Source organism: Dasypus novemcinctus, chromosome 21 (genome assembly GCF_030445035.2).
Source record: "Dasypus novemcinctus isolate mDasNov1 chromosome 21, mDasNov1.1.hap2, whole genome shotgun sequence".
NCBI classification, from domain to species: domain Eukaryota; kingdom Metazoa; phylum Chordata; class Mammalia; order Cingulata; family Dasypodidae; genus Dasypus; species Dasypus novemcinctus.
In genome coordinates this window covers 85,668,519-85,692,486 of record NC_080693.1, presented here as the reverse complement: position 1 = coordinate 85,692,486, position 23,968 = coordinate 85,668,519, and the positions used below count along the sequence as shown (strand labels likewise).

Sequence of the window (23,968 nt, the reverse complement as noted above, 5' to 3'; positions counted from 1 at the left end):
GGAAAGGAACAGAACAGACCCTTCCCACATCTTGATTTTGGACTTCAGGCCTCCAAAACCAAGAGGAAGTTTCTATTGTCTTGAGCTGCCTGGTTTGTGTACGGCAACCTGGGGAACTTAGACGTACCTGGAGGCGGGTCCTCCCAGTCACTAAAACTTTGCTCTAAGGCGTGGAGCAACTGCACTGTGCAGGCACTGTGAGCTGGCAGAGCTGCTGGGCACTGGTGAGCCCCTGGCTGGGGCCTGCTCAGAGCCCACGGCTGTGTGGCGACCCACTGAGGCCGGTGAGGGCCCCTAGCAGATGCAGCCACGCCTCTGACCAACCCTTGGTCTTCTGGCTCAGGGGGTGTGGGGGAGGGGGACACAAGGGACACAGTCTTGACCTCCAGGAATTCATAGGCTAGTTGGGGAGTTCTCCGTGGAAAGGTGGGGAAACAGGCTTTCTAGAGCAACATGTCAACAAATGCCAACTCTCAAAAATACCACAGCATCCCCTATATTTTACCATTTAAGTCAGGATGTCTTCCGTCAACATGCACATTCCACGTGGGAGTGTTTTTCTCTTTCCTGCCAAGTAGTTACACTGGTGGTGAGCCTGAACCCCAGTGGCCCTGGTGTTTCACTAGTGACTGTGAATGCAGAGGGCAGGCCCCAGGAGATGAGCTGTTGAAGGGGTGGGGGTAGCCAGAGCAGAGGATGGAAGCTTCGAGAAGTGAGGGCCAGAGCAGCACAGCCCAATAAAAAGAAATCGGAAGCCACATTGACTTGAGATTTTCCAATAGTCACACTGACAATATAATTCAACCCAATGTATAGTCATGTCAGCCTCTAGTCGGGGTAAACATTTACGAATGGGGTGTTTTACACTCCTCTATTCGTCCCGGCACGTGTTACACTCATAGCGCACGTCGGATGGACTCGCCGCGCTGAATGGGCTCAGGCCTGGGGAGGCAGCTGGTGACTACGTGCTGGACAGCGCAGGCTCGGGAGGGCCCGGTTTCACTGGTGGGGGCCCGGTGGCGGGGCTGGGAGGCTTGTGGGGGCCGCCACGGAAAAGTCGGGAGCGTCGGAGGGAAGCTTTCGGCCTGACCCCTCCTGCAAGCGGCCCACGCGCGGTCCTGGACCCGCCCCGAGACCCCCACCCAGACCCCTGTACTCCAGTCTCCAGGCCCGGCCGCCGCGGCCCCTGCTTCCGGGGCCTCCCCGCCTCGCTCCTCCCCGGGAGAGCCCCCTGCCCGCGCGTGGAGACGCCTCGGCGGCCGCTCCACGAAGATCCCGGGTGCGCGCCGGGCCCACGGTCTCCTCCGAGCACGCCGAGGACCGCGACCGCCCACTCCCACTCGCGCCGCACGGACCACACGCCCGCCGGAAGTTGCTTCACACCAGCCTCCGGCGCTCGGGCCCGGGGGCGGTGCCAGTTACAGCTACGCGGTCCAGTCAGAATGCAACACGAGGGGTTTCGGAGGCGCAGGCGCAGCTCCGCCTCCCGGGCTGCGGACCCCGCCCCACTGCCACGTACGACGGAGAAACGCGCCGGGTGCGCGCGCCGTTTGGCCAATCAGGAGCCGCAGAACCCGGGCTGCCGAAAGTGGCAGCCATATCGGACAGGCGGATGGTGCGGGAGTACGCTACCAATCAGAAGTCGCGGCAGAGAAAGTTCTCTGCCGGGAGCCAATGAGAGGCTGGCTGAGTGTGTGAGCGCGAGCTCCTTGGCCAATCCCGGGAGAGGGACAGCGAGGCCTTCGTAGCAATCCGGAACCCAGAGCTGGGCTCTAAGGTGAGCATCCAATCCGAGAGCGGCTGGGACGGACCCCGGCACTCGCCGGCCAATCGAAGGCGGGCCTGCGAGCGCGCGTGCGCGCCGCGGCCGGTGAGCGGCGGGCGGGGGTGCGGCGGGCGCGCCCTCGGCCAGCACTTATAAGGGCGAGGCCGGGGTCCGACGCGCGCTCCGGTCCCCTCGGCTGTCCCGGCGGTGCTAACCGAACCTCCCCGTCCCGCCATGCTGAGCCGCGCTCTGCTCTGCCTCGCCCTGGCCCTGGCGGCCGGGGTCCGCGCCGACGCCCCCGAGGAGGAGGACCACGTCCTGGTCCTGAGGAAGGACAACTTCGACGAGGCGCTGGCGGCCCACAAGTTCCTGCTGGTGGAGTTCTGTGAGTGCCCGGCCTCCTGCGTAAGCTCGGCGCGGCCGGACCCTCCGGCGCGGCGCCCGCGCTCGCCGTGTCGCCTCCAGGGCATCCTTCCTCCTAACATGGAAGCGGTGGGGTTGGGGACGCAGGGTTCCTGCCGGGCTGGCAGCCAGCGAGGTGCCTTTGTGCCTGACGTCCGCATGGCAGGAGCCTCGGCTAGCTGGGGAGAGCAGGATGGACCTGCGCGGGCCGGGCCCTAGCCCTCCTGTGGCTCACCTGAGCTGCCCGGAGACCTTTGCTAATCTCGCCAATAGGGTTGCCCGTGAGAACCTGGAACTGTGGTCTGCTGCTAGGTTGTGGGTAGGTGGTCCGCCAGGTGTACAGCTGCGGCCCTGATATCTTTATTCTGGATTCTTAAGGGGAAGTGCCAGGGACATACTGAAGAATTAGCCTTCCCGTATCAGAGCAGAGTGGGGGTTTGGCGTCGGGGTGTCACCCCTGGCCTCTGTCCTGGTATTGCCCAAGAGCACAGGGTATCAGCTCCGCTCCGCATTCGCAGGGGTCATCTAGGCGAGTAGATAAGGTGCGTGTGAGGCACGCACCTGAGGAGGACAGGGACGCCTCAAAGGACGGTCAAGCGCCCGTCTCTAGCCTCTGATTTTCTGTTCCAGACGCCCCTTGGTGTGGTCACTGCAAAGCTCTGGCCCCTGAATACGCCAAAGCAGCTGGAAAACTGAAGGCAGAAGGTTCTGAGATCAGACTGGCGAAGGTAGACGCCACTGAAGAGTCAGACTTGGCCCAGCAGTACGGTGTCCGCGGCTACCCCACGATCAAGTTCTTTAAAAATGGAGATACGGCTTCCCCCAAAGAGTACACAGGTGGGCAGGTGGCACTGCCCTTCAGTTTCTCACGGAGGGGCTTGCCCCTTCACGTGGGAGGACAGTGCATTGCGTGATCTGTGGCGACACCATGGGGACGGAAGGTGGGGCAGCTGGCCGAGGCTGGTCTGAAGCCAGGCAGGGAGAGGAGGCTGGCGCCCTCCTGACCACACCGGGCTCCACTGCTCCGTGCGCCAGGCCCCAGCTGAGCACGTGCGTGCTTCTCGAGTCCTCCCTGGGGAGAAGGCATTCCCTAGAGGAAGCGCCGAGGCTTCGCATCAGGGCCCTGCCTGGCTCCACATAGCTGTCCTGGGCAGAGCTCGAACTCAAACCCCGCTTTGTCTGGCTGGAGCTCAAAGCTTGAGCCGCTGCCTCTGATGCTGTCTCCAAGGAGGTGGGGAGGGAAGAGGTGGCTCTTTGTAGCCAAGCTGGTGCCGGTGCCCTGGACGGAGAAGAATCGGTGGCCCCTTCCCAGCCCCATGTGGGGCGTGGCCGCCCCGGGAGCAGCCCTGTTATGCTGACACCCTAATAACAGCTCTGGGCCGTCCAGCGACTCGGGTTTTATTGTTCTTGCTGTACCTGCTTGTGCTTTTGGAACAGGAAGTGCCTTGACAAAGCCGTCATGACCCTGTCACTGATACTTGGGTTTTATAGGTGAGGCGACTCCTCCTAAATCCACTTGTAACTGGTGGCACAGCTTTTCGTTACCGTTTGGGGGAGTCCTTTAAGTTGATGGCTTGGCAACCCCTCAAGCTGTGCCAGGGGCTCAGAGACCGCAGGGTCAGACAGCGTTGTTCCCTGGAGAGCCAGCTTCCGTGCTCTGTCTGGTCTGCCCTTGATGGCGCGTAGGCACGTGTGATCTCTCTAGCTTTTTGATGTCTGGGAGGAGGGGCAGGGCAGCCCTGGACACCACCTGGTCCTCCGGGGCTGGGTCCAGGGCCGGGGGGGGGGGGGGGTGTCAGGCAGGGAGACAGCAGCTGGCCTCCACAGGTGGGAGGGCTGGCACTGAGGGTGACGTGCTGCGGAGCCTGCTTTTGTTCCGCTTCTCCACAATTAAAACGAAGCTTAGGAAGCAGATATGGCTCAAGCAGTTGAGTGCCCCCACACACACACGGGAAGTTCTGGGTTCAGATCCCAGTGCCTTCTGATAAAACAAATAACAAGCCGAACAAAGGAGGAAATCAACTTGGCGAGCCGAGGTGGCTCAGAGGTTGAGCACTGGCTTCCCACATGCAAGGTCCTGGGTTCAATCCCTGGCCCCCAATCCCTGGGGGAAAAAAAAGAAACCTGGCATGAGATCTTGGGGTGGCAGCAGAGCTGTGTGCGTGTGTGTGTGTGTGTGTGAATTTGAATGCTGAAGGAAGTTGAGAAATGTGGAGGGATTTGAGAAAAAGGGTTTGTAATCCGTTGTCCACCACCTTTCAACACAAGCGCAGCTTGTGCACAGAAGAGCATTCCACCAGCCAGGCGGGGAGGGCACGGGATGCAGCCCTCGAGTGTGGGCAGCTCCGGGGCGGCCGGGGGGCAGTGCGCCTGGCCTAGCAGGGTGTCTCCTGGGTTGGGTGCAGCTGGCAGAGAAGCCGACGACATCGTGAACTGGCTGAAGAAGCGCACGGGCCCCGCTGCCACTGCCCTGTCGGACGGGGCAGCCGCCGAGTCCCTGGTGGAGTCCAGCGAGGTGGCAGTCATCGGCTTCTTCAAGGTAGAGGCTTTGCGCTTCGCTCCCGTCCCCCGCCTCTGTGCTGCCCGCACTCCCCAGGCGCCTGGCGCTGCCGCAGCTGCTGCCCCAGGGAGGCTCCTGTGCTGGGCCATGGGGCCACCTATGCTGTTCCCCGCTCTTGCAGGACGTGGAGTCGGACTTTGCCAAGCAGTTCTTGTTGGCAGCAGAGTCCATCGATGACATACCATTTGGAATCACTTCTAACAGTGACGTGTTCTCCAAATACCAGCTTGACAAGGATGGGGTTGTCCTCTTTAAGAAGGTGAGTCGTTGGTGGCAGCGGCCCCGCAGTTCAGGCCTGGGTCCGCGGGGGGGCAGTGTTGCCCTCGTGGCAGCAGAGAACCTTGTCCCTGGGACGCGACCTCTGGCTTTATGGCGGCAGTCCTGAGATTACCTGTTATCAAGGGCCTGTTTTTGCAGCGTCAGGCGGAATCCCGGCGGCCTTTTGGCCGCAGCACGGGCCCTTGACTGAGGGCCAGGGCCGCCCAGCGTGCGGGCCTCTGCGTTGGAGCGCCGACTCTCAGGGAGCGTCCCCTCTGGTGGCAAAGCCCCCTTCTCAGGCTTCCCGAGACCCTCACGGGAAGCGACTGAGTTTCACTGCCCCTGGTTTGCGCCGCTGGGTGTCGCTAGCCCAGAGCTTCTGAAGTGCTGCTCGCAGCTGAGGACACTCTGGCGGCATGCGCGTGGCTCAGCACAGCAGCGGGCTTGTCTGTTGCCAGGCGGGCAGGCGGGCCGCCGCGCGGTGCGGGGACGGAAGAGCGCGCGTAAGGGAGGGCCTAGGGAGTGGGCAGGACGGCTGTGGGGCAGGAGCTTTGACCCTGGTGCCGCCTTCTCCCGCAGGGAGGGGGGTTTTGGAGCAGGCGTGGGTGATGAGCTGCAGGGTGGGAAGGAGTGTGGCGCAGGGCCGCCCCTGCTCGGCCTCTAACCCGAGGGCAGGGGCTGTTTTTCGAAGGATGACTTGATAGGCGAGCTTTCCACGGGAATTGCTGGGAGCCCAGGGGCCTGGTGTGCTCGGGGCTGTGCCCCTCCCCTCCTCGCTTACCCCTTCAGCCCCTTCCTCCGAAGAACGGGGGCACCTCCCTTCCCGTCCTTGGTAGAAAACCTCCCAGGGTTCCCGAAAGGCCGCCCGTCGTCGCAGCGGTGCCCAGGGAACTTTGAGTAGCGCCTGGCTCGATGAAACTGGGAAGCGCTGGCTGAGGTGTGCAGGCAGGAGCCCCCGGGGACTGACGAGCCGCCCCACGGTCCTGTCTCCCGAGGCCCAGGTCCCGAGCGTGACCCGCCCAGGGCCTGTGGGGCCGCCTCCATTCCGTCGCCCCAGGTCTAGGCAACAGCTCCAGCACCGGGTGGTCTGGGCGCCCGCGCTTTCTCCCTCTTGCCTCCAGGGCCTGGTCCACAGGGCGGCCAGTCAGATGGTGCCTGGTTCGCGGGCCCTGGCGGCTCCACTGTCCCCCCGGGCCTGGAGCCCTTCGGAGCCATGCTCCAGCCCCCGTGGCCGGTTGGCGCCCTGGCAGCCTCGAGCAGGGGCGCCTGGCAGAGCCTGTGGACCTGCTTCCTGCTCGCCTGTGCCGGGGTCGGCAGGTGACACGCCGAGGCCCGGCTCCCGAGCTCACCTGGTGCCTGCTTTTTTCTTCTGCCCATTTCTCCTCCGGGCGTTAAACCTGGTTCCTCGAGGCGCAGGCCTGCTCGTCCCACCAGGGAGGCTATGGGCAGCCCGGCTGGCGCGATGCCCCCTGGGTGGGCCGGGCCCCGGGGGCACTGGCTGTGGCTTGCTGGTCCCTTGCCCGCCCATGAGGGACGGGGGGGTGGCAAGTGGGCTCTAGGCGCTCTGGTCTGGAGGCAGTGAGGGGACCCTGCGTCTTCACGCGTCCTGACGTCTACTCTGTTGTTCTACTGCTGAGAGAGTGAGGCGTGGGCTGTGGCGGCTCTGGATGTGGTATCCCCTCTGCCAGCTCTGTGTGCTGTCGGCGATGGGGCTGCTGTTTGCCGTGGCTGCGGTGGTCGGGGGGTGCTCCCTGAGGCCTGGCCTCCTGCTGCGTCCCCAGCCAGGCGAGGCCACAGCTTGTCCTTCCCAGAGCAGACCATGGCTGTAGTGCAAGACGTGGAGGCTGCTGGTCCCAGACAGGTGCGGCGACACGGTTCTCAGGGAGCCTCAGCAGGAAATGTGCTCCCTGCCGCGTCGGGGCCTGGCTATAGCGCCGTGGTGACGCGGCTCAGCGTCGGACCTGGAGGAAGGTGGCCTGGGCCCAGCAAGCAGCCCATCCTGGGCGAGCTCTGGAGGACCCCCAGGCCGCGGCTCCGTCCCCCCTTTGTCCCCTCCCTGTGTTGGTCGGGTGTGGTGAGATCAGTAGGCTTGAAAGCCAGCTGTGCTTGCGGCCGCGTGTCGCGCCATCTGTCTAGTCGCATCTGGCTGGGGGGCTGCAGTGCAGACCTGGCACGCTGGGAGTGGAGGGACTGCCCCTTCGCTGGCAGTTACTTTGGGGAAGTATGAAGGAAAACGGTCAGTAAGAAAAGATAAGGACCTTTATCTCTCTCAGTCTTCCCAAGTTCAAGAAGCCTTAAGGAAATGGCGCAAGGCCAGCCCGCCCGCGGAGTGAGCGGTCGTGAGCCCGTTACGCCAACAGACTTCCTGCCCAGGAGCCGGCTCTGCGCCTCCCGTCGGCGCAGCAGCTCTGAGGGCTCCTTCCTGAGCCCAGGCTGGGGCCGCGTCCTGCGGGTGGCCCTCCGTGGGGCCGGGGCTCGTTGAGGACCCCACAGGGCTTTGCTCATGCGGGTTCTGTTGGCCACGTTACTGTATTAGAAGTTAACGCTGAGAAGAGGCTTTAGAGGCGCTTTATTTTAGAATAACGGGTCTGTAACGTACCATAAATGGAGCTTTTATGAAAGTTTTTCTGAAACAAAAGGTTTTGTGTCGAGAGCAGCATATTTTGGGTTTCTGCCAGTGTCGTCTGTGCCTGGCCTGACGGAAGGTGGACCCTGGGCTCTGCACCCATCTGCTGGGGCATCCCAGCCCCACTGCCTCCCTAAATCCCCACTGTCCCCTGGGGAGAGGATGAGTGGAAGAAGCAACTAGCGTCTGGGTTTTTTTGTAAAAGTAGCTTTGTTCTTGTAGCCCCGGAAAAGGCCTCAGAAACCCCAGGGGTGTGCGGGCCACACTTTGAGAGCTGCTGATTACGAAACTTGGAGATGAGGAGGGCGGAGGTGACTTGCTATAGGGCTGGGACGTTTCGCCGTCAGCACGGGAGGGAGGTTCTCAGAGCTGCGAACAGAAGGCGGGGCTGGCTTATCAGGGGCCGGGGCGCCCTGGCACAGTCAGTGCGTGGGGACGTGCCTGAGGCCAGTGGCCACCATCCATGACACGTGGGAGGCCCCTGCCTGCTCCTGGGAAGCAGCGTGCTGCTTTCCAGGCAAGGCCGGCTGTGGCCGGCTCTCCTGCTGTGCGCTTCCCCGTCCTCGCCCCGGTGACCCGAACCACCTGCCCCTTAGCTCGTGGAGGGCGAGGCAGCAGCGTGGGCGGCTCGATGTGGTGGACGTGAACCCCTCGTGGCCCTGTGGTGGTGGCAGGGGGACGGGGCGGTCTGGGCTATCCCACCCCGTGTCCAGGTCTCACGGCTGCAGCGGTGCGCGGGGCAGCCGGGGACCGCAGCTCGCTCACTGCCCTGTGCTCTCCGTCCTCAGTTTGACGAAGGTCGGAACAACTTCGAGGGGGAAGTCACCAAGGAGAACCTGCTGAGCTTCATCAAGCACAACCAGCTGCCGCTGGTCATCGAGTTCACGGAGCAGGTCCGGCACGCTCCCGGCCGAGAGTGAGGGCAGGGGCTGGCGGCCCGGGGCACGGCGGGCAAGAGACTGCCAGTTCCTGTCCCTAGTCCAGGCGGTCAGGGGCTGGGGGCCCTGGGGAAGGCTCCTCTGCTGATGGCACAGCTCGTGGCTCTGAGCAGGTATCTTGTGTCTTTAACACAGACGGCCCCGAAGATTTTTGGGGGTGAAATCAAAACTCACATTCTGCTGTTCCTGCCAAAGAGCGAGTCTGACTATGACGGCAAGCTGAGCAACTTCAAGAAGGCGGCAGAGCGCTTCAAGGGCAAGGTGAGGCCCTGCCGCGCTCCAGCACGCAGGGCCAGGGCTCCTTGGAACGTTCTTTTTAGGCTCATGGGCTCACTCTGGAATGTGGGTGCCTGGGGTGAGTGGGGTTTCCGGGGTATTGGCTGGAGCAGACCTGCCTCCAGGCACCAGCCAGCAGGGAAACGGCTAAGTCGCCTGAGTTTGCCTCAAAGGGAAGAAACGAGATAGAAAGTAGCAGCGTAGACCGGACAGGCCGGTCTTCGCAGCGCCCCTCTCAACACGCCTTTTCCCCCCCAAGATCCTGTTCATCTTCATCGACAGCGGCCACACCGACAACCAGAGGATCCTCGAGTTCTTCGGCCTGAAGAAGGACGAGTGCCCGGCCGTGCGGCTCATCACGCTGGAGGAGGAGATGACCAAGTACAAGCCCGAGTCCGAAGAGCTGACGGCAGAGAAGATCGCCGAGTTCTGCGACCGCTTCTTGGAGGGCAAGATCAAGGTAGAGGAACCCGTCTGGCCTGGCATGGACGTGCCGGCCTCGGCCAAGCCGGGGCCTCTGGGCTCCTGGGCCCAGACCCGCAGCTTCTCCCCCAGGACGCTGGCGTCAAAACCCAGGGACGGCGCCCACGAGGCGGGGGACGAGCCCCGCTCCCGTGAGACACCCTGGAGCCCGCCGGCAAGCCCTGGGATGGCCCAGACGCGCGTCCGAGCTGACCCAGGGCCGGGGCAGCGGGTGGGCTGGTGTGCGGCAGTTCCCACGCGCCGTCTGCACTGACCGGCCTCTGCCCAAGGGTCTATGAACAGCCCCCGTCAGCCAGGGGGCCCTGAGCCTCGCCCAGCCTCGGCATCGCCTCCAGGGCTCATGTGGCGGGGGCCCCTGTCGTGGCTCAGTGGGGGCCAGGGGCCCGCGGGGGCCCACAGGCCTGGTGCGGTGGGCAGGGCGGGCTGTCCGTGACGCGGCTCTGTGCCCACAGCCCCACCTGATGAGCCAGGAGCTGCCCGAGGACTGGGACAAGCAGCCGGTCAAGGTGCTGGTGGGGAGGAACTTTGAGGAGGTGGCTTTTGACGAGAAGAAGAACGTTTTCGTGGAGTTCTGTGAGTGGGGCCGTCTCCCGCGGCCCGAGCCCCGAGGCTCGCTTGGTGTGTGGGTGGGGGCAGTGTCTGCGCCGGCGGCAGGCGCTCAGGGGGGCCTCTTTCCAGATGCCCCGTGGTGTGGCCACTGCAAGCAGCTGGCTCCCATCTGGGACAAGCTGGGGGAGACGTACAAGGAACACGACAGCATCGTCATCGCCAAGATGGATGCAACGGCCAACGAGGTGGAGGCGGTCAAAGTGCACAGCTTCCCCACGCTGAAGCTCTTCCCCGCGAGCGCAGACAGAACGGTGCGCCGCGGCCGGGCGGGGCGGCGGGCAGTGACGTGGCGCCCACCTGCCCCCCACGCCGGCTGTCCGCAGGGAAGCCTGGAGTCGGCCAGGCCGGGCCGCTCATGCCTCATGTGTCCACAGGTCATCGATTACAACGGCGAGCGGACGCTGGAAGGTTTCAAGAAGTTCCTGGAGAGCGGCGGGCAGGACGGGGCAGGGGGCGATGACGTGAGTGCTCCAGAACCCTGGGCCAGGGGGTCTGGCCCTCGTGGCCTTGGCCTCCAGGAGAGCCCGGCGCCGTCGCCAGGCTGCCCCCAGGAGCTCTGTCCTGCCAGCCTCGCTGCGTGTCAGCCAGGGGCATGGGGGCAGCGGGAAGCGGGGGGAGGGGGCAGTCAGTTCACGGGGCCCCCGACCTGCTCGGCAGCTGGCCTCGGTGTCCTGTCACCCGTTTCTCAAGCGGCGAATGGTTTTCTTCTCTCAAACTTGATCGCGTCAGGCGGGGTCAGCAGCAGGTTTTACGTCCCTGGGGTGCACCCGAGGTTCCTTGGGGGTGCAGGCCGGCAAGACGGCTGTTGGGGAGGAGGCAGGACAGCTGGATGCCTGTGCAGGCCCGTGACCCCCACGGCGCTGGGGCCGCTCCAGTCTCGCCCCCAGCCCTGCCTCGTCTGGGGTGCTCCGCGTGTCCCTCTCCAGTGGGAACCCCACTTCCCTCCGTCCCGGGAAGGCTGCCGGGCTGCCCCTCGCCTGGGGCCCCCCTCGCCTGGGGCCGGGCTGCTGGGACGCTGGCCACCGGCCTGCTCCCCGGGTTTGTCGGCCCTTTGACGCCCCCTGCTTCCTGCTCTCAGGATCTAGAAGATCTTGAGGAAGCGGAAGAGCCAGACATGGAGGAAGACGACGACCATAAAGCCGCCAAGGACGAGCTGTAGCGCGCAACCGGCCTGGACACCCCGACTCCACACCCTCCGCGGGCTGCACCCCACAGCGGAGGCCTCCGGGACCCGGGAGACCTCGCCCGGTGGAAGGCATCATCGGACACCCAGGGACCCTCCTCACGTTAACACTTCCTCCTAACACGTGAACCGAAATCTGTCTCTTGCTCTTCGAATTTTGGAAAGGGACTTGTCTCCAGGTCAGCCTGTCTTGGTGAACCGTGTTTTTGTTTCTTTTTGTTTCTTTGTTTCTCTTCCGTTGTGGTGTACCTTTTGTACAGGTTTTCTGTCCGGAGCACTCGCTGAAACGTCGTAGGATCTCCTGCTGGAAATGCCTTGCCTACTGTCAGAGGTTTATGCCATTGCTTTTTAAACATGCCTCCTGTGGGGTTTGTGGGCGTTCTGGACGTCAGGGTGTGGGTTGTGGCCTTGCCGGGCCTCCTGCTCCCTGCCTGGGAAAGGGACCCGCCAGGGTGCAGCCACTCCCCACCTCCCCCAGGTCGGCCTGCCTGACGGCGGCCTTGCCTTCTCTGTTAAGTGGAGAAGTCCACCTCCACGTTGGGAGAAGAGGAAGGGGTTTGGTTCATGTCCCACGGCCAGCCGGGGTGGTGTTCCCCCCGCCCACTCACGCCAGGCTCCTCGTCCCTCTGTCCGTCTCGGGGTGACCTGGGTGTGTGCCTGGAATGTTCGCGGCTGTCTTCACCCTCGGCGTGCAGTGGCCTGGGCCTGCCTGAGGCCCCAGCGGGAGCCTTGGCTTCCGGGCTGGGGGTGGCCCAGGGCACTCCGGCCGCGCCCCACGGCGCCGCTCCTCAGCCGCTTCTACCACAATGTCAGAATTGAACACATTGGCTAAATAAAGTTGAAATTGTACTGCCTGGCGTGGCCCCTGCTTTGTGGAGCTAGAATTGCCAATTTGAGGGGACGTGGGGCCTGATGGCGTCACTCGATTACAGGCTAGCACAGTAGTGCTCACAGAAATCGCACGTGTCCCAAGCGTAGTATCCGGGGGGCGTGGCCCGGGGCCCTTAACCCCGTAACGTGGAAGCCGGAGTTCCGCGGAGAGCGCCTGCTGGACCCGCTGTGCTGTGCTGCGCGGAGGAGGCAGACCTGCGTTTCAGCCCCTGGTGGGCTGGGCTCGCCATCGACAGCGTGAGGCCCCCGCGTGGACTCAGGGACAGGTCAGCCAGAGGGGCGAGTGCAGCTGAGCAGCGGGGACCCCGCTCTCCCCGCCACCCCACCCCAGATGACTGCAGCGTCTGATGAGGAATCAGTGGGCTCAAGATTCTAAAAAGGGATAAATTAGCGAGGTGCCCTGCCTGTTAGGAAACCCTTACGGGAAGGGCACTACCCTGCAAGTCCCCAGGCGCGGTGCGGAACCTGACGTGGACGTGGGCCTGCGGGAAGGAAGTTTGAGCAACAGGGCTCTTCCCAGACTCGGAGGTGCCAGCCTAGCGTGTGGCGCTGCGGCTGGCACTGCCGAGCCCGGGGTGGCAGGGATCAGATTCCTGGTGCCCCACAGAGGGGGCGTCCCACGGCAGCCAAAGGGGCGGAGGTGGCCGTCCCCGCCTCAGAAGGTCAAGGATGACGCAAACCTGCCCAGCCTCTTGGAGGGGCGCAGGCTGTGACCTCGCGGGTCTCGCCAAGCTTTGTGCTCTGACTCCCTTGGGTGTCAACTCCCCGGAGCAGCAAGTGTTTGGACACTACCAAGATTCACGGGTCCCTGCTGCTTTGAACCCCCACCCACACCCCTGCCGAGCCCAGTCCTCCTGGGTGCTGTTAACCCACGTCTGCGCCACCCCCCGCCCGCGTTCTGGGCACCTGTGTCGGGGCCGGGTCCTGCTGACACAGGCCGTCCATTGCGGAAGGACAGGCACGGCTCGTGGAGACCCCAGGGCAGGAGGCGGTGGTGGCCCTGCTGCCCAGCAGTGCTGAGACCGGGTGGGCACAGCTGCCAGGGCCAGTGCCGTCATGTGCTTCTGCCCTTCAGCCGGGGCAGCTGATGCCGCATTCCTGGCCGCGTATTGCTGGGAGGCTGTGGACCCGTGTCCAGAACCACCTGGCAGGGCTGGGGATTAGCGTGGCAACTCCACAAGGCTCAGGCTGCGGCCTCGCCTCCTCGCTAGCTTTACGGGGGTCAGGAACAGGCAGACCTGTGCACCAGCCTCGAGGTCCCCTGTGGCCTGCAGCAAGACCGCACTCCATCTCCTAAAAGGCCCTTGGGCGTCAAGTGCCCTGCGGCACGGAGTAGTGCTGGCTGCGGTCCGTGTGCTTCTCAGAAGGCAGGCGGTAAACTCCTTGGTTAAATTAGTTTGCCCTGTCCTCCAGAAAGTAGAAACTTAAAACCGTGCAAACCAGGTCACTTCAGAAGTTCGTTCCAACTGAGCAGGGCTGTGGACGCCACCCAGCACCAGGCCTGTCCCAGCGTGTGCTGCGTGAAGCGGCAGGCTTTACCCCTGCAGCAGGTGGGCAGTCAGGACCCACTTCCAGCGAGGAGCTGCTGGAGGAAAATGCTTCAGCCCCCGCCCTCGACAGGAAAGGGCACGGCACCTTCTCAGGGAGCCGCCGTGGCCAGAATTCCCTTCACTGGTCCAAAGAGAAACCCCAGGGCCCGGGTATTGCCCTTCTGGGGTCACCGGGCAGGCTGAACCCAGTGGGGGCTGCAGTCCACTCTCGAGGAGGCCTGGCCTGGCCCGCTCCAGCCAGCCCCTTTCACCCGATCCTCTCAGAAGGGAGGGAGGCAAAACTTTCCACAACCTAAGATGATCTTCGTTTCAAAGGAAAGTTTTGCGTGTGTCCACAGCAGAGAACTTTCTGTCTCCGAGCTTCATGTAAATAGGCTAAGGAAGTCTGGGGCCTCCCAGGGACAGGAGGTAGGGCTGGACCCCGTCCTCCGAGCCCCCCAAGGCAGGCACCCTGGGAACCACCCCCTGGTGGGGGCCCTCCCAGCCTGGGCTTGGGAGCGGGACCCCGTGGAAGTGCTGTGAAGAGCTGGTGACCCCAAGTGCACATGGCCCGAGGCCCCCGGGGCCCTCTGTGTCAGGGCTGGGCTGCCCTGCAGGGTGGGGGGCCTCAGGGTGCCAGGCCACGCCCTGAGGGTGTCTGCTAAGTTTGCTGATGGGATCTTGCTGGATCCAGAACCACCTGGTGAGGCTGGGACTCCTTCCGGCGGGCGCTGTGCGCCCCTAAAGGCTGGTGCTGGCTCTGCCCTCGCTCAGGCCTCCATGACCCCCAGGGGACAGCTGGCTGCCTGACCCCACGGGCTCACTGCCCCCGGCCATCACAGAAGTGCCGCTGGAGGCGTTTGCTTGGGCTCCTCCAGGTGGGACCGCCCCGAGGATTAAGGGGGCGCACATGACACAGGGCCGCAGAGCCTGCTTGTGGCTGCCGGGCAGGAGCGGCGGGACTTGAGACTTTTAACTGGGGGCACCGGGAGGGCAGCCCTGCCATGGCCGTCTGGGGGGACACAAGCCATGCGAGTGTGAACAGTGACCGGCACAAAGATGGGTGGGGCCTCCCTGTCCACAGCCAGGGCCCTGGGCGCCCTCAGATACCTGGTGGGCTCCCCCACTTCCCAGGGTGGGGGTAGGGGGGGGCTGCAGGGCAGGCCCTTCTCCCTGGCTTCCTGGATCGGCCTACTTGGCCCTCGACCTTTCTCACGGGCTGTCGTTCTGCCCCTTCTGGGTCCAGCTGTGGGGCAGGGAGCTGCAGCCAGGAAGCATCTGACCCCCTTGGCCGGGCACAGCGACAGGTGGGCTGAAAGATGAGCCGCCAACATGATCCCGGGCACCGTCCTGGGAGGGCAAGCGGCTCAGGTTCATCATGACCATGCAGCTTTATATAGCTCGGCGGGGCCTATATAAGCCGGAAGCGCCCGCCAGAGGAACAGCACCGGAACTGTGCTGGGGCCTCACCGGCCAGGCCAGCCGCACACGGTCCACCCAGCGCCGGGCGCGCTCCCCAGTTGTGTTCACGAGGGCCGCCGGCCTGCCCACACAGCCCCCCAGGATGCCCAGCCGAACTGTCCGCTACACCCGCTATAGCCCTCAGCAGCGGCGCCGCCGGCTGCTGGCCGAGCGCAGCGTCCGCTTCCCCAACGACGTCCTGTTCCTGGACCACATCCGCCAGGGTGACCTGGAGCAGGTGGGGCGTTTCATCCGGGCCCGCAAGGTCGCCCTGGACACCATTCACCCCTCAGGTGAGCGCCGGGCGGGGGCCGGCCCTGGGGCTGAGGGGCGGCGGGCGGCCTGGCCGGCTCAGCCTCGACCCCATCTCTGGCCCCTGCCCAGGCCTGGCCGCCCTGCACGAGGCCGTGCTCTCTGGGAACCTGGAGTGCGTGAAGCTGCTGGTTAAGCACGGGGCGGACATCCACCAGCGAGACGAGGCCGGCTGGACGGCCCTGCACATCGCCTGCAGCGACGGGTACCCTGACATAGCCAGGTGAGAGGTGGGCGGGCTGCTGAGGCTTCGTCCCAGCCCCCCCAGGGGTCTCGACTGGCCCCCAGATGCGGTCCCTCAAAAGGGGGCCCTGGACGTGTCGGCGAGAACCCTGAGGGCCCCTGGAACCCCGTCCTGCCCGCTGCCCGCCCTAGAACAGACTGGGCAGTGGGCCAGTCCCCAGAAGCTCAGGTTTCTTCCTCCTCACCCTACCTGGAAAAAACAAGCAGGGGGCCTCAGGACGCTGGGGCGGGGTGAGCACCCGCCAGGCCGCCCGCAGGCCTCAGCGGGCTGCCCTTGTACCCCAGGTACCTCATCTCCCTGGGGGCAGACAGGGACGCGGCCAACGATGATGGGGACATGCCCTCCGACCTCATCGACCCCGACTTTAAGGACCTGGTGGAGCTCTTCGAGGGGACCAGGATGTACTGAGCCCTCCCTTCCTCTCTTCCTCCCTCCGGGTGCGGGGTCCCGCCTGCAGGGCAGGCCCCGAGCCCCGGGCGGCCCCCGCGCCCCGCCTCTCCGGCCTGGCTTTTTCTCCAGGTGACTCTTTTGTATTGTGACACTTTTTACTTTTTCAATAAACGCGATCCCCAAGCTCGTGGTGGTGGCCTCGATTCCGGCGGGCGGCGGGCTCGAGAGCGGGGCGGCAGAAGAACGGACCCCGCGCCCCGCGCTGCCGGCGCCAGTCACGTGGCGCGGACCCGGCGCCGCCTGCGCCTGCGCCTGCGCGGCCCGGCTGTGGCGTCACTTCCGGCCGGGGCCTCCCAGCTGGAAGAGGCGGCGGCGGCGGCGCCGGGCGCGGTGAGGCGGGGCGGGGTCCCCGGGCGGGGCGGGGGCGGCGGGGGAGGGGCGGCGGCCCGGGGGCGCGGGGGCGCGGGGGCGGGCGCGGGGCGGCCGGAGTGCGGGCCCGGGCGCCCTCAGCGACCCCTCCCCCGCCCGCACCCCGCCCGCAGCCCGAGACCCGGGGCTCCCTGCGCCCACGGCCTCCTCGCGCCCCGCCGCCGGGACCCCCAGCCGCGGGGCCGCCGGTGGCGCGCCCCGCCCGAGCAGGGCCCCGGCGCGCGGGGTGGTGGGCGAGCGGGCGGCCCGGCGGGCGACCGGCAGCCCCTGCCCCCCGGGGCGCAGGCCCCGGGGAGCCCCCGCGCGGCGTGTCCGGCAGGGAGAGGGGCGCTTCTTGTCCCTGGCGGGGCGGGCAGGAGCGGGAGGCCGGGTCTTGGAGGGCCCCGCCCGGGCCGCGCCCCGCCGTTGCCCGTCCTGCTGCTGAGGGCGCTGCCGGCGTCCCGCCCTCCCCGTTTTCCGGAGGGGACTCCCTGGCGCGCGGAGCCCCGCAGCGCAGCTGGCGTCCTCCGCCCTCCGCCCGTGTCCTGCCTGGCGCATGTCCCTGTCCTCCCCCGCGGCCTCAGGGCGAGAGGGCAGGGAGAGCCTAGCTTACGTGGGGCAGGGGTGGCAGGGCGGCTGTCCAGCATCCCCCGTGGTGACAAAGCTTGTGGGTGGAGAGTGCCAGGCCTAGGGAGGGGGAGAGCCGGTGGGGGCAGGTCCAGCCGCTCCCTGAGGAGACAGGAGGGGCGCTGACCCGCTAGGGTGGGACACTGCTGCTGCCACCCAGGGGGGGGCACGGCTTCCAGGCCTCACTGGGCTCCTGTCCCGGCTGGGTAAGAGTCCGTTTTCTGGAGGTCTCATTGGCCGGAACTAGGCTGAGAGCCTTTCAGGCCCGGTGCGTGGAGGGACAGTGGTGTCTACGAAAACCAGGGCACCAGAGATCCCAGAGGAAGGCAAGATGGCCAGTCGCACCGTTGATTCTAACTCTGGAATAGCTAGCGTCATCCTCTGGACAGCGGGAGCACGTCACAGCCCTGTGTGCGGCAGGGAGCCCCGGCGCTGTGCTTCTGGGCCTCCCGCGCCCGCCTCCCCCCAGGAGGAGGAAAGCGCAGCCCAGATTGGTCGAGACCAGCCCTCTCGGCGTTGTGGGAACTGGGGGCCAGGGGACCAGCCTCTGGGCGGCTCCGCCAGCTGAGGGTCTGGGCCCTTCCCCAGGGGCACCGGGAGGGCGTGGGTGGGCGTCCCTCAGCAGGTCCGGCGCTGCCTTCTGGGCCACCTCGCCTGCCAGGCGTGGTTTCCTTGGTTCTGGCCCAGTTGGGGAAATGCGCGGTGCCTGGCCGCCCCTGGGGGGCACACGTGGTGGCTGCAGGCAGCCGGCTTTTGGTGGTTATCGGTGGTGGGTGGGGCAACTCCTCATGGTGGCCTTTCTGGGTCACTCTCTGCTGGTCAGCAGTGCCTCGGTGGGCAACACGGCACGACCACCTGTCCACAGCCGGGCCACACGAGCCCTGTGAGCCCGCGTGATGGTGGTTCCCGGGCTGTTGGGGCAGCGTCCCTGCAGGTTTCTGTGGGGGCCACTTGCCTCAGACGAGGCCTGGAGAGGACATGCCCGGGGAGGCGGGGCAGGGCCGGCCCCAGCCGTAGAATACTGCCGGTCCCTTCCGTGCGTCCAGCACGGTGCCTGTCGGGCTATTGGGGGTGGCCATCGGAGACAGCTCCCCAGCAGGCACAGAGGTACCTGGCACCATGGGGTGCCCATTGGCTTTCTGGGGTGATGGCACCCAGGCAGGGGTTGTTCTGTGGCAGAGCCCTCTGGGGGGGTGCGGCGGGGCCTGGTGCCGGGTGACCCATAAAGTAGATTGGGCGGCCGTGTCTCCTGGGGACAGTGGGCTGAGACCGTGCTGGCGCCCACCTGCGCCGAGGCTGGGGGACTGGCGCGGGAAGTTGTCCCGGCGAGGGAAGAGGGGGAGAAGCGGGCGGCTGCGGGACGGGGTGCGGCTCGCCCAGGTCGTGGTCGCGTGGCATCAGATCCGCGGCGCGCACCTTTTATGGCTCCCGGGAGAGGAGCACCACCGCCGGAGCTCGACTAGGACTGAGGGCGAGCCACGGCCGCTCCGGGAGCGCCGGCAGAGTGCGTCCCGCGGGGCGCTCGGGCTTGGGCGCCAGGTGCGGTGGAGCCGTGGGCAGGTGTGCGCCTGACCCGGCCCGCTGTGCGCTGCCCTCCTGCTGGCCCCTCCTCGGGCACGGCCCCGGCCCTGCGCTCCCCTGTACCCGGGCTGCTGAGCAGCAGGGCTTGCGCGCGCCCATGGGGGCCCGTGGGGGGCTCGCGTCCCCGGTCCTGCCCTCCCCAGCTCGCTCTTGCCTTTTCCTGCTTTCCGGGCCTCTCTGTGCCCACTCTCCCGCTGGCCTGCTGCCCACTGCCAGCCCACGCCGACACCCTTAGGGCGTACGCCAAAGGCGTTGGTGAACTGCCCCCGCCGGCCCGGGCGTCACCTCCTGGTCCAGGCCACTGTGACCCCAGCTGCCTCCCTGGCGTGTCTGTCCCTGACCCCAAGACGCTGTCCTTCCCCCTGCCCGACACCCCCACTCGTGCCCAGGTCCCTCCTCACCCCGCGCCCATGCGCCTTTCACGCATCATCTCCGTGTGCGCTTGGTACCCCGAGATGCAGCGAGGCGCAGTATCTTTGGGAGCTCCTGCGCCTGGGTGCTCACCAGGCCCTCCCTGTGCCTTCGGGTCCCCGCCCTGCCCCACCCCCACTCTCACAAGGCCATGGGGTGGGGGCTTCCCTCCTGGACCCCGCCCTCTCTGTCACTGTCCTGGTAGTCGCAGCCTGTGGCCTCTGTCTGCGCGTGTGGGTTCCCTCAGCCAGGAGAGCCATTTTTTGGTCTCCCATTTTCTAGGCCCTACCTGTGTCCCTTCCCCCACCGGGTGGTGGCCGCACCCTCCTGGGCCACCCTTGGTGCTTTCTGTCTGCTGTCATGTGTCTGTCCCTCCCACCAGGCCACTGCCCTAGGGCTGGGCGCAGACCCATCCTGTCTGCCATGCCCCAGCCGTGGGGAGCAGAGGCGTCAGTGCCAGCGCCTGGGAGACACCGTGGCCCTGGGGGGCCCTGCGCTGCAGGCTGGGGCGTGTGGAGGTGTCGGGCTGTGTCAGGCCGTCTGCAGACCCCGCTCATCTTCGCTTCGTTCTTACAAGGCAGTGGGAGAGCCGCCGCCACCTCCCTCGTCCCCCAAACGCCGTTCCTCCTCTCTGCACGTGATTGGCAGCTCCTCACGTGCGTTTTTCTCACCACGCGGTTCGCAGCTTGAAATGGCACCTGCTTGCATCTCGTGGTGTCCGCGGGCAGCAGTCTGGTCGCCCGGGTCCTCTGGGGCTCGGTGTCCTCCACTGGCCGCAGGAGTTGAGGCGGGTCTGGCCCATGTGACTGAAGGCCTTGCTTCCCGTTTCCTTGCTGGCTGCCAGCCCCCAGCAGCCCCCTTGGCTCCTCACGGCCTGCTGGGACGGCCGGGCAGCTGCCACCCCGTGGGATTCAGGGGTGCTGCCCACACGTGGGGAGAGACAGGGTTGGGTCCATGAAAAGGAGCGCAGCCCCCTGCCCACCTCGCCCCTGAGCTCACTCGCCAACCCTCCTGCGCCCCGCAGGGACCACCGCCCACAGCGTGTGGGCTGCTCCGTCGGAGCCGCGGTCGGTTGTGGCTGCCGCTGGGTGGCAGGTGGTCCTGGACAGGGGCCCTTCTGGTCATGGGGTGGAGCAGGTGGTTCTGGGGCTGCTTTCAGGGGGTGACCTGGCAAAGAAGGGCACCTCGTTGGAGAGGCAGTGGCTTGAATTCTGACCTCTTCAAGAGCATTGGTGGGCCCGGCTGGGGGTCCTGATGGGGCTCTGGGGCAGCGTGGAGGCCAGGGCTCAGCCTGGGCAGCAGGGGCTTCTTGGGACCGAGCAGGGGTCCCCGAGTCCTGCCTGATCGAGTCACGTGGGTGCAGAGAGGTGGTGGGTGGGCTGGCAGGACGCCTGGCGCCAGGCCGCCGGCTCCGTCTGCGGCGGGAAGGGGACCACTTTGGGGAAGTGTCCCCGGGGGTGTGAAGAGGTTGTCGGGAGCTGGCAGGAGGGGTCCCTGCGGGCTGGGCCTTGGCCCGACGCTGACGCCTGCTGGCCCGAGTCCACTCCACGTCGCAGGCTCAAGCCTTCGCTGCCGGGGCTCTTGGCTGAGGACAGCCGTGCCAAAAAACCCCCAGGCCCTGGGGTCCCCGCCCCAAAGCCCCTGTCGGTCCCCGGAGCCAGACCCTCACATTGTTCTGGAACCATCGGGCTCCTGCTGGCGTTCGGCTGCGCGGGCACCTTGCGGCGGAGCTCACCGTGGGGGCCCAGCCGCCGCCCACTGTCCCCGTGTGCCTCCCGGTGCCCAGGTGGCCTTTTTCTCTGGGCGAACGTCACACACTGTGCTTATTTGTTTGACTTTTAATGGAAAATTCCCTCGGGGTGGGAACTGTGGGGCCTGGTGCGGCAAGCAGGCTGCTCCCTGCCGCTTGTTTCGGGCAGAGCAGGCCCCTGGCCTCGCGGGGAGCGGCTGGTTCTTCCAGAAGATGCGGTGGCCTGTGCCGGGATCCCTGAGGGGGCCGCCCCCAGGTGGCGGGGTTCTGTGCACAGGGTCCTTAAGAAGGGCCTGGAGGCAGGAAGGTGGCACCTCATCACCCCCGAGGCCTCCCCTGGGCCCCCGGCTGGTTGCCGGAGGCTCCTGGCTCCCGGGGATTGGCGCGGCGCTGGCTCTTGCCGCTGACCCACGGGCGTGCGTGTTTGCAGGCAGGTGTCTGAGTGCTGAGTCACCGGTGGCTGGGTCAGCTTCCTGAGGTGGCCCAGAATCGTGCCCGGGTCCCACCCCCGGCTCCATCCGGAAGCTGACGGCCCCCCAGGGCGGGAAGAGCCCCTGGGCGGCACCCGGTCATGGGCACACCCCAGCCGCGCTGCCCTACCCTGGGGGCTCATCCCCTGTGGACAGCTCAGGGCAAAGAGCCTGCGGGCCACAGAGGCTCCTTGCTGGGCCACAGAGGCTCCTTGCTGCGCCCCAGCGCTGTGGACGGGGTGTCCTGGTCATCCCGCCCAGGCCCCCTGCCCCCAGCTTGTCCAGCTGGTCTGCATCGTGGGTGCCCCCGGCCCAGCCCCAGAATGCTAGCGCCCACCTTGGGGACCCTTGGGAGGCAGTGGGCTGCCGCGACTCATGCGCGGCCTTGGCGGGGAGGAGGGCGCCTTGCTGGACCAGCCGGGCCCTGCCCATTCCGTGCCTGGGCTGCCCTTTCAGAGCCGAGGGACCGGGCAGGGGAGCGAGACGACCAGACGCCCCAGCGATGACCAGGTGGGTCTCGGGTGCACAGAGCAGCCCCCACCACGCAGCCCCCAGCTCCCCTCACGGCAGTCCCCTGCCCCTCCCACGGCCTTCAGCCCCTCCTGCAGGTCCCCAGCCTCTCCCACGGCTGCCCACCCCCCACGTGGCCCCCAGCCCCCCAAGTGGCCCCTGCCCCCCATGCAGCCCCTCCTGTGGCCTGCAGGCCCCCAGCCTCTCCGGCGGCCCCTGCCCCTCCTGCAGCCCCCAGCCCCTCCCTTGGCCCCTGCCCCCCATGCAGCCGCCCCCGCGGCCCCCAGCCCATCCTGCGGCCCCCACCCCCTCCCGTAGTCCCCAGCCTCTCCTGCAGCCCCCAGCCCCCCACGCGGTCCCCAGCCCCTCCCGCGGCCCCCCAGCTCGCCCGTCTCCAGAGTCGTCTACCACGGCAAGAGGAACAGCAGCCCCCGCTCTCCCGCCAGCAGCACCGAGATCTTCACACCGGCCCACGAGGAGAACGTGCGCTTCATCTACGAGGGTGGGTGGCCCAGTCCCGCCGAAGCTCCTCCCTTGGCCTGCGGGGGCGGGGCGGGCTGGGGGCGGAGGGGACCCTGTCCCGCAAGGAGGTGGGGAGCCCTGAGGGCACCTGCAGAGTGGGCAGCTCCCGAGGCCATGTGGAGCCGCTCAGGAGGGGTATGCTGGGCTGCGCCAGGGGTGCCAGGGTGTGCGCGGAGGCGGCGAGGAGGCCCGTGTAGCTGGGAGCGCGGAGCGCAGGGGGCCCTGGGAGGGGCGCTGCACCCTGGACCCTGGGAAACAGGTGCCTGCTGGGGAGCTTCTAGAAGGTACTAGAGCAGGAAAGCAGGCCTGGAGAGAGGGGGAGGGGGAGAGGCCAACTGGCTTCCGTGGGCAGGTGGGCACAGGGTGTGGGGGTGCTGAGGACCCCAGCCCTGCTTGCACCACCGGCGCTCTGAGCCCCCTGCTCCCCGCAGCCTGGCAGGGCGTCGAGCGCGACCTGCGGAGCCAGATGTCCGGCAGCGAGCGGGGCCTGGTGGAGGAGTACGTGGAGAGGGTCCCCAACCCCAGCCTCAAGAGTGAGTGGGGGGCTGCCCCACCGAGGAGGGCCTGGGCCGGCGGCCGGGCTGGAGGCCGGGCTCCCTGCGCCACGTCCCTCCCCAAGGGCCCAGGGCCGGCCAGCTCCAGAGCAGGCCCCGACCCCCCCCGCTGCCCCCCCACTGCCCTCCTCCCCCACCCCTGCCCCTGAGCACCTTGCCACCCTCCTCCCCCACCCCTGCCCTCTCTCCCCATCTCCACCCTCTCCCCCCACCTCCGCTCCCCCCCACCACTCCCCCAGCACCTTGCTGCCCTCCTCCCCCATCCCTGCTCTCTCCCTCTCCCCCCACCTCCACTCTCCCCCCCCACCGCTCTAAGCACCTTGCTGCCCTCCCCCATCCCTGCTCTCTCCCCCTCCCCCCACCTCCACTCTCCCCCCCACCGCTCTAAGCACCTTGCTGCCCTCCTCCCCCACCCTGCCCCCGCCCACCCTGGCCATCCTCTTCCCCCACAGCCTTCAAGCCCATCGACCTGAGTGACCTGAGGCGCCGGAACACGCAGGACGCCAAGAAGTCCTAGCGCGCCGGCCGCCGGCCCCTGAGAGCAGGGGCGCAGCGTGGACGCTGCTTTCTTCTCTGGGCCCAGCGCCTGGGGGTGGGGAGGGGGCTGTGCTCCAGGCGGCACAGAGCCCGGGGGACAGGGATGGCCCCAGCGGCCCCGCCTCCCCGTGCCCCCCTCCCCCCATCTCACGCTGCCCCTGTTCCTGGGGGCGCCCAGGCACTGCCGGCCCCTCGCCCCGGCCGAGCTGCGTCTTGGGAGCCTTCTGGCCCTGCCTGCCCACCCTGGGGGCCCCGGCCCCTCTCCCCATTACCCTGTCTCTGCCCTCAGCTCCCTGTCCCTGGCCACTGAGTCTCAGCTGGGGGGTGAGAAGGGGCGCCTGATTCTCGGGCCAGTGGACTGAGGGGGGTCTGTCCCCGAGCGGCCGGCGGGCTGGACGAGGGCGGCTGGCTTGGGCCCCGCGGGCCTCCTACCCGTCCTGGGCTTGGGAATGGCCGTGCTGCCAGTCCACCCGGTTCCCACCTCCAGCGTCATCGTCAGGGCAGTCCCCCTCCCTGGGCCCGGAACATGCAGGGTCTCCTGCGCACGTGGCCCGTAGCCTGCCCTGGGGCGACTGCCCTGGCTCTGGGGATGTGCCTGGGGGGCCTCCAGGACCCCTCTCTCCTGTGCCCTCCCCAGCCAAGCATCTGCAAATAAAGGCGGGTGGCACCGG

The 23,968-nt window shown here is 66.9% G+C and overlaps 3 protein-coding genes across 3 annotated transcripts; all 3 read left to right on the top strand.

The window, feature by feature from the left end:
* Nucleotides 1-1,828: 1,828 nt before the first annotated feature.
* On the top strand, nucleotides 1,829-11,949 carry P4HB (prolyl 4-hydroxylase subunit beta). The gene is made up of 11 exons (XM_058284907.2): nucleotides 1,829-2,150; nucleotides 2,798-3,004; nucleotides 4,573-4,706; nucleotides 4,849-4,986; nucleotides 8,400-8,504; nucleotides 8,685-8,810; nucleotides 9,085-9,285; nucleotides 9,761-9,881; nucleotides 9,987-10,168; nucleotides 10,292-10,378; nucleotides 10,996-11,949. The coding sequence occupies exons 1-11, from the start codon at nucleotides 2,000-2,002 to the stop codon at nucleotides 11,074-11,076; spliced, it is 1,533 nt and encodes a 510-aa protein (XP_058140890.1). The 5' UTR covers nucleotides 1,829-1,999; the 3' UTR covers nucleotides 11,077-11,949.
* A 2,938-nt stretch (nucleotides 11,950-14,887) lies between these two features.
* PPP1R27 (protein phosphatase 1 regulatory subunit 27) lies at nucleotides 14,888-16,106 on the top strand. Its single transcript, XM_004467520.2, has 3 exons — nucleotides 14,888-15,274; nucleotides 15,366-15,516; nucleotides 15,822-16,106. The coding sequence occupies exons 1-3, from the start codon at nucleotides 14,899-14,901 to the stop codon at nucleotides 15,943-15,945; spliced, it is 651 nt and encodes a 216-aa protein (XP_004467577.2). The 5' UTR covers nucleotides 14,888-14,898; the 3' UTR covers nucleotides 15,946-16,106.
* A 149-nt stretch (nucleotides 16,107-16,255) lies between these two features.
* Nucleotides 16,256-23,968, top strand: MCRIP1 (MAPK regulated corepressor interacting protein 1). The gene is made up of 5 exons (XM_071210850.1): nucleotides 16,256-16,317; nucleotides 21,631-21,684; nucleotides 22,068-22,186; nucleotides 22,638-22,739; nucleotides 23,213-23,968. The coding sequence occupies exons 2-5, from the start codon at nucleotides 21,677-21,679 to the stop codon at nucleotides 23,275-23,277; spliced, it is 294 nt and encodes a 97-aa protein (XP_071066951.1). The 5' UTR covers nucleotides 16,256-16,317; nucleotides 21,631-21,676; the 3' UTR covers nucleotides 23,278-23,968.

Bases quoted from the DNA above. Each gene is read 5' to 3' on its own strand.
- P4HB (XM_058284907.2), top strand. From the start codon at position 2,000: ATGCTGAGCCGCGCTCTGCTCTGCCTCGCCCTGGCCCTGGCGGCCGGG. The intron at 2,151-2,797 runs GTGAGTGCCCGG...TTTCTGTTCCAG, and splicing joins GTTCCTGCTGGTGGAGTTCT to ACGCCCCTTGGTGTGGTCAC. The intron at 9,882-9,986 runs GTGAGTGGGGCC...GCCTCTTTCCAG, and splicing joins GAACGTTTTCGTGGAGTTCT to ATGCCCCGTGGTGTGGCCAC.
- PPP1R27 (XM_004467520.2), top strand. From the start codon at position 14,899: ATGACCATGCAGCTTTATATAGCTCGGCGGGGCCTATATAAGCCGGAA. The intron at 15,275-15,365 runs GTGAGCGCCGGG...GCCCCTGCCCAG, and splicing joins GGACACCATTCACCCCTCAG to GCCTGGCCGCCCTGCACGAG. The intron at 15,517-15,821 runs GTGAGAGGTGGG...CTTGTACCCCAG, and splicing joins GGGTACCCTGACATAGCCAG to GTACCTCATCTCCCTGGGGG.
- MCRIP1 (XM_071210850.1), top strand. The intron at 22,187-22,637 runs GTGGGTGGCCCA...TGCTCCCCGCAG, and splicing joins CGTGCGCTTCATCTACGAGG to CCTGGCAGGGCGTCGAGCGC. The intron at 22,740-23,212 runs GTGAGTGGGGGG...CTTCCCCCACAG, and splicing joins CCCCAACCCCAGCCTCAAGA to CCTTCAAGCCCATCGACCTG.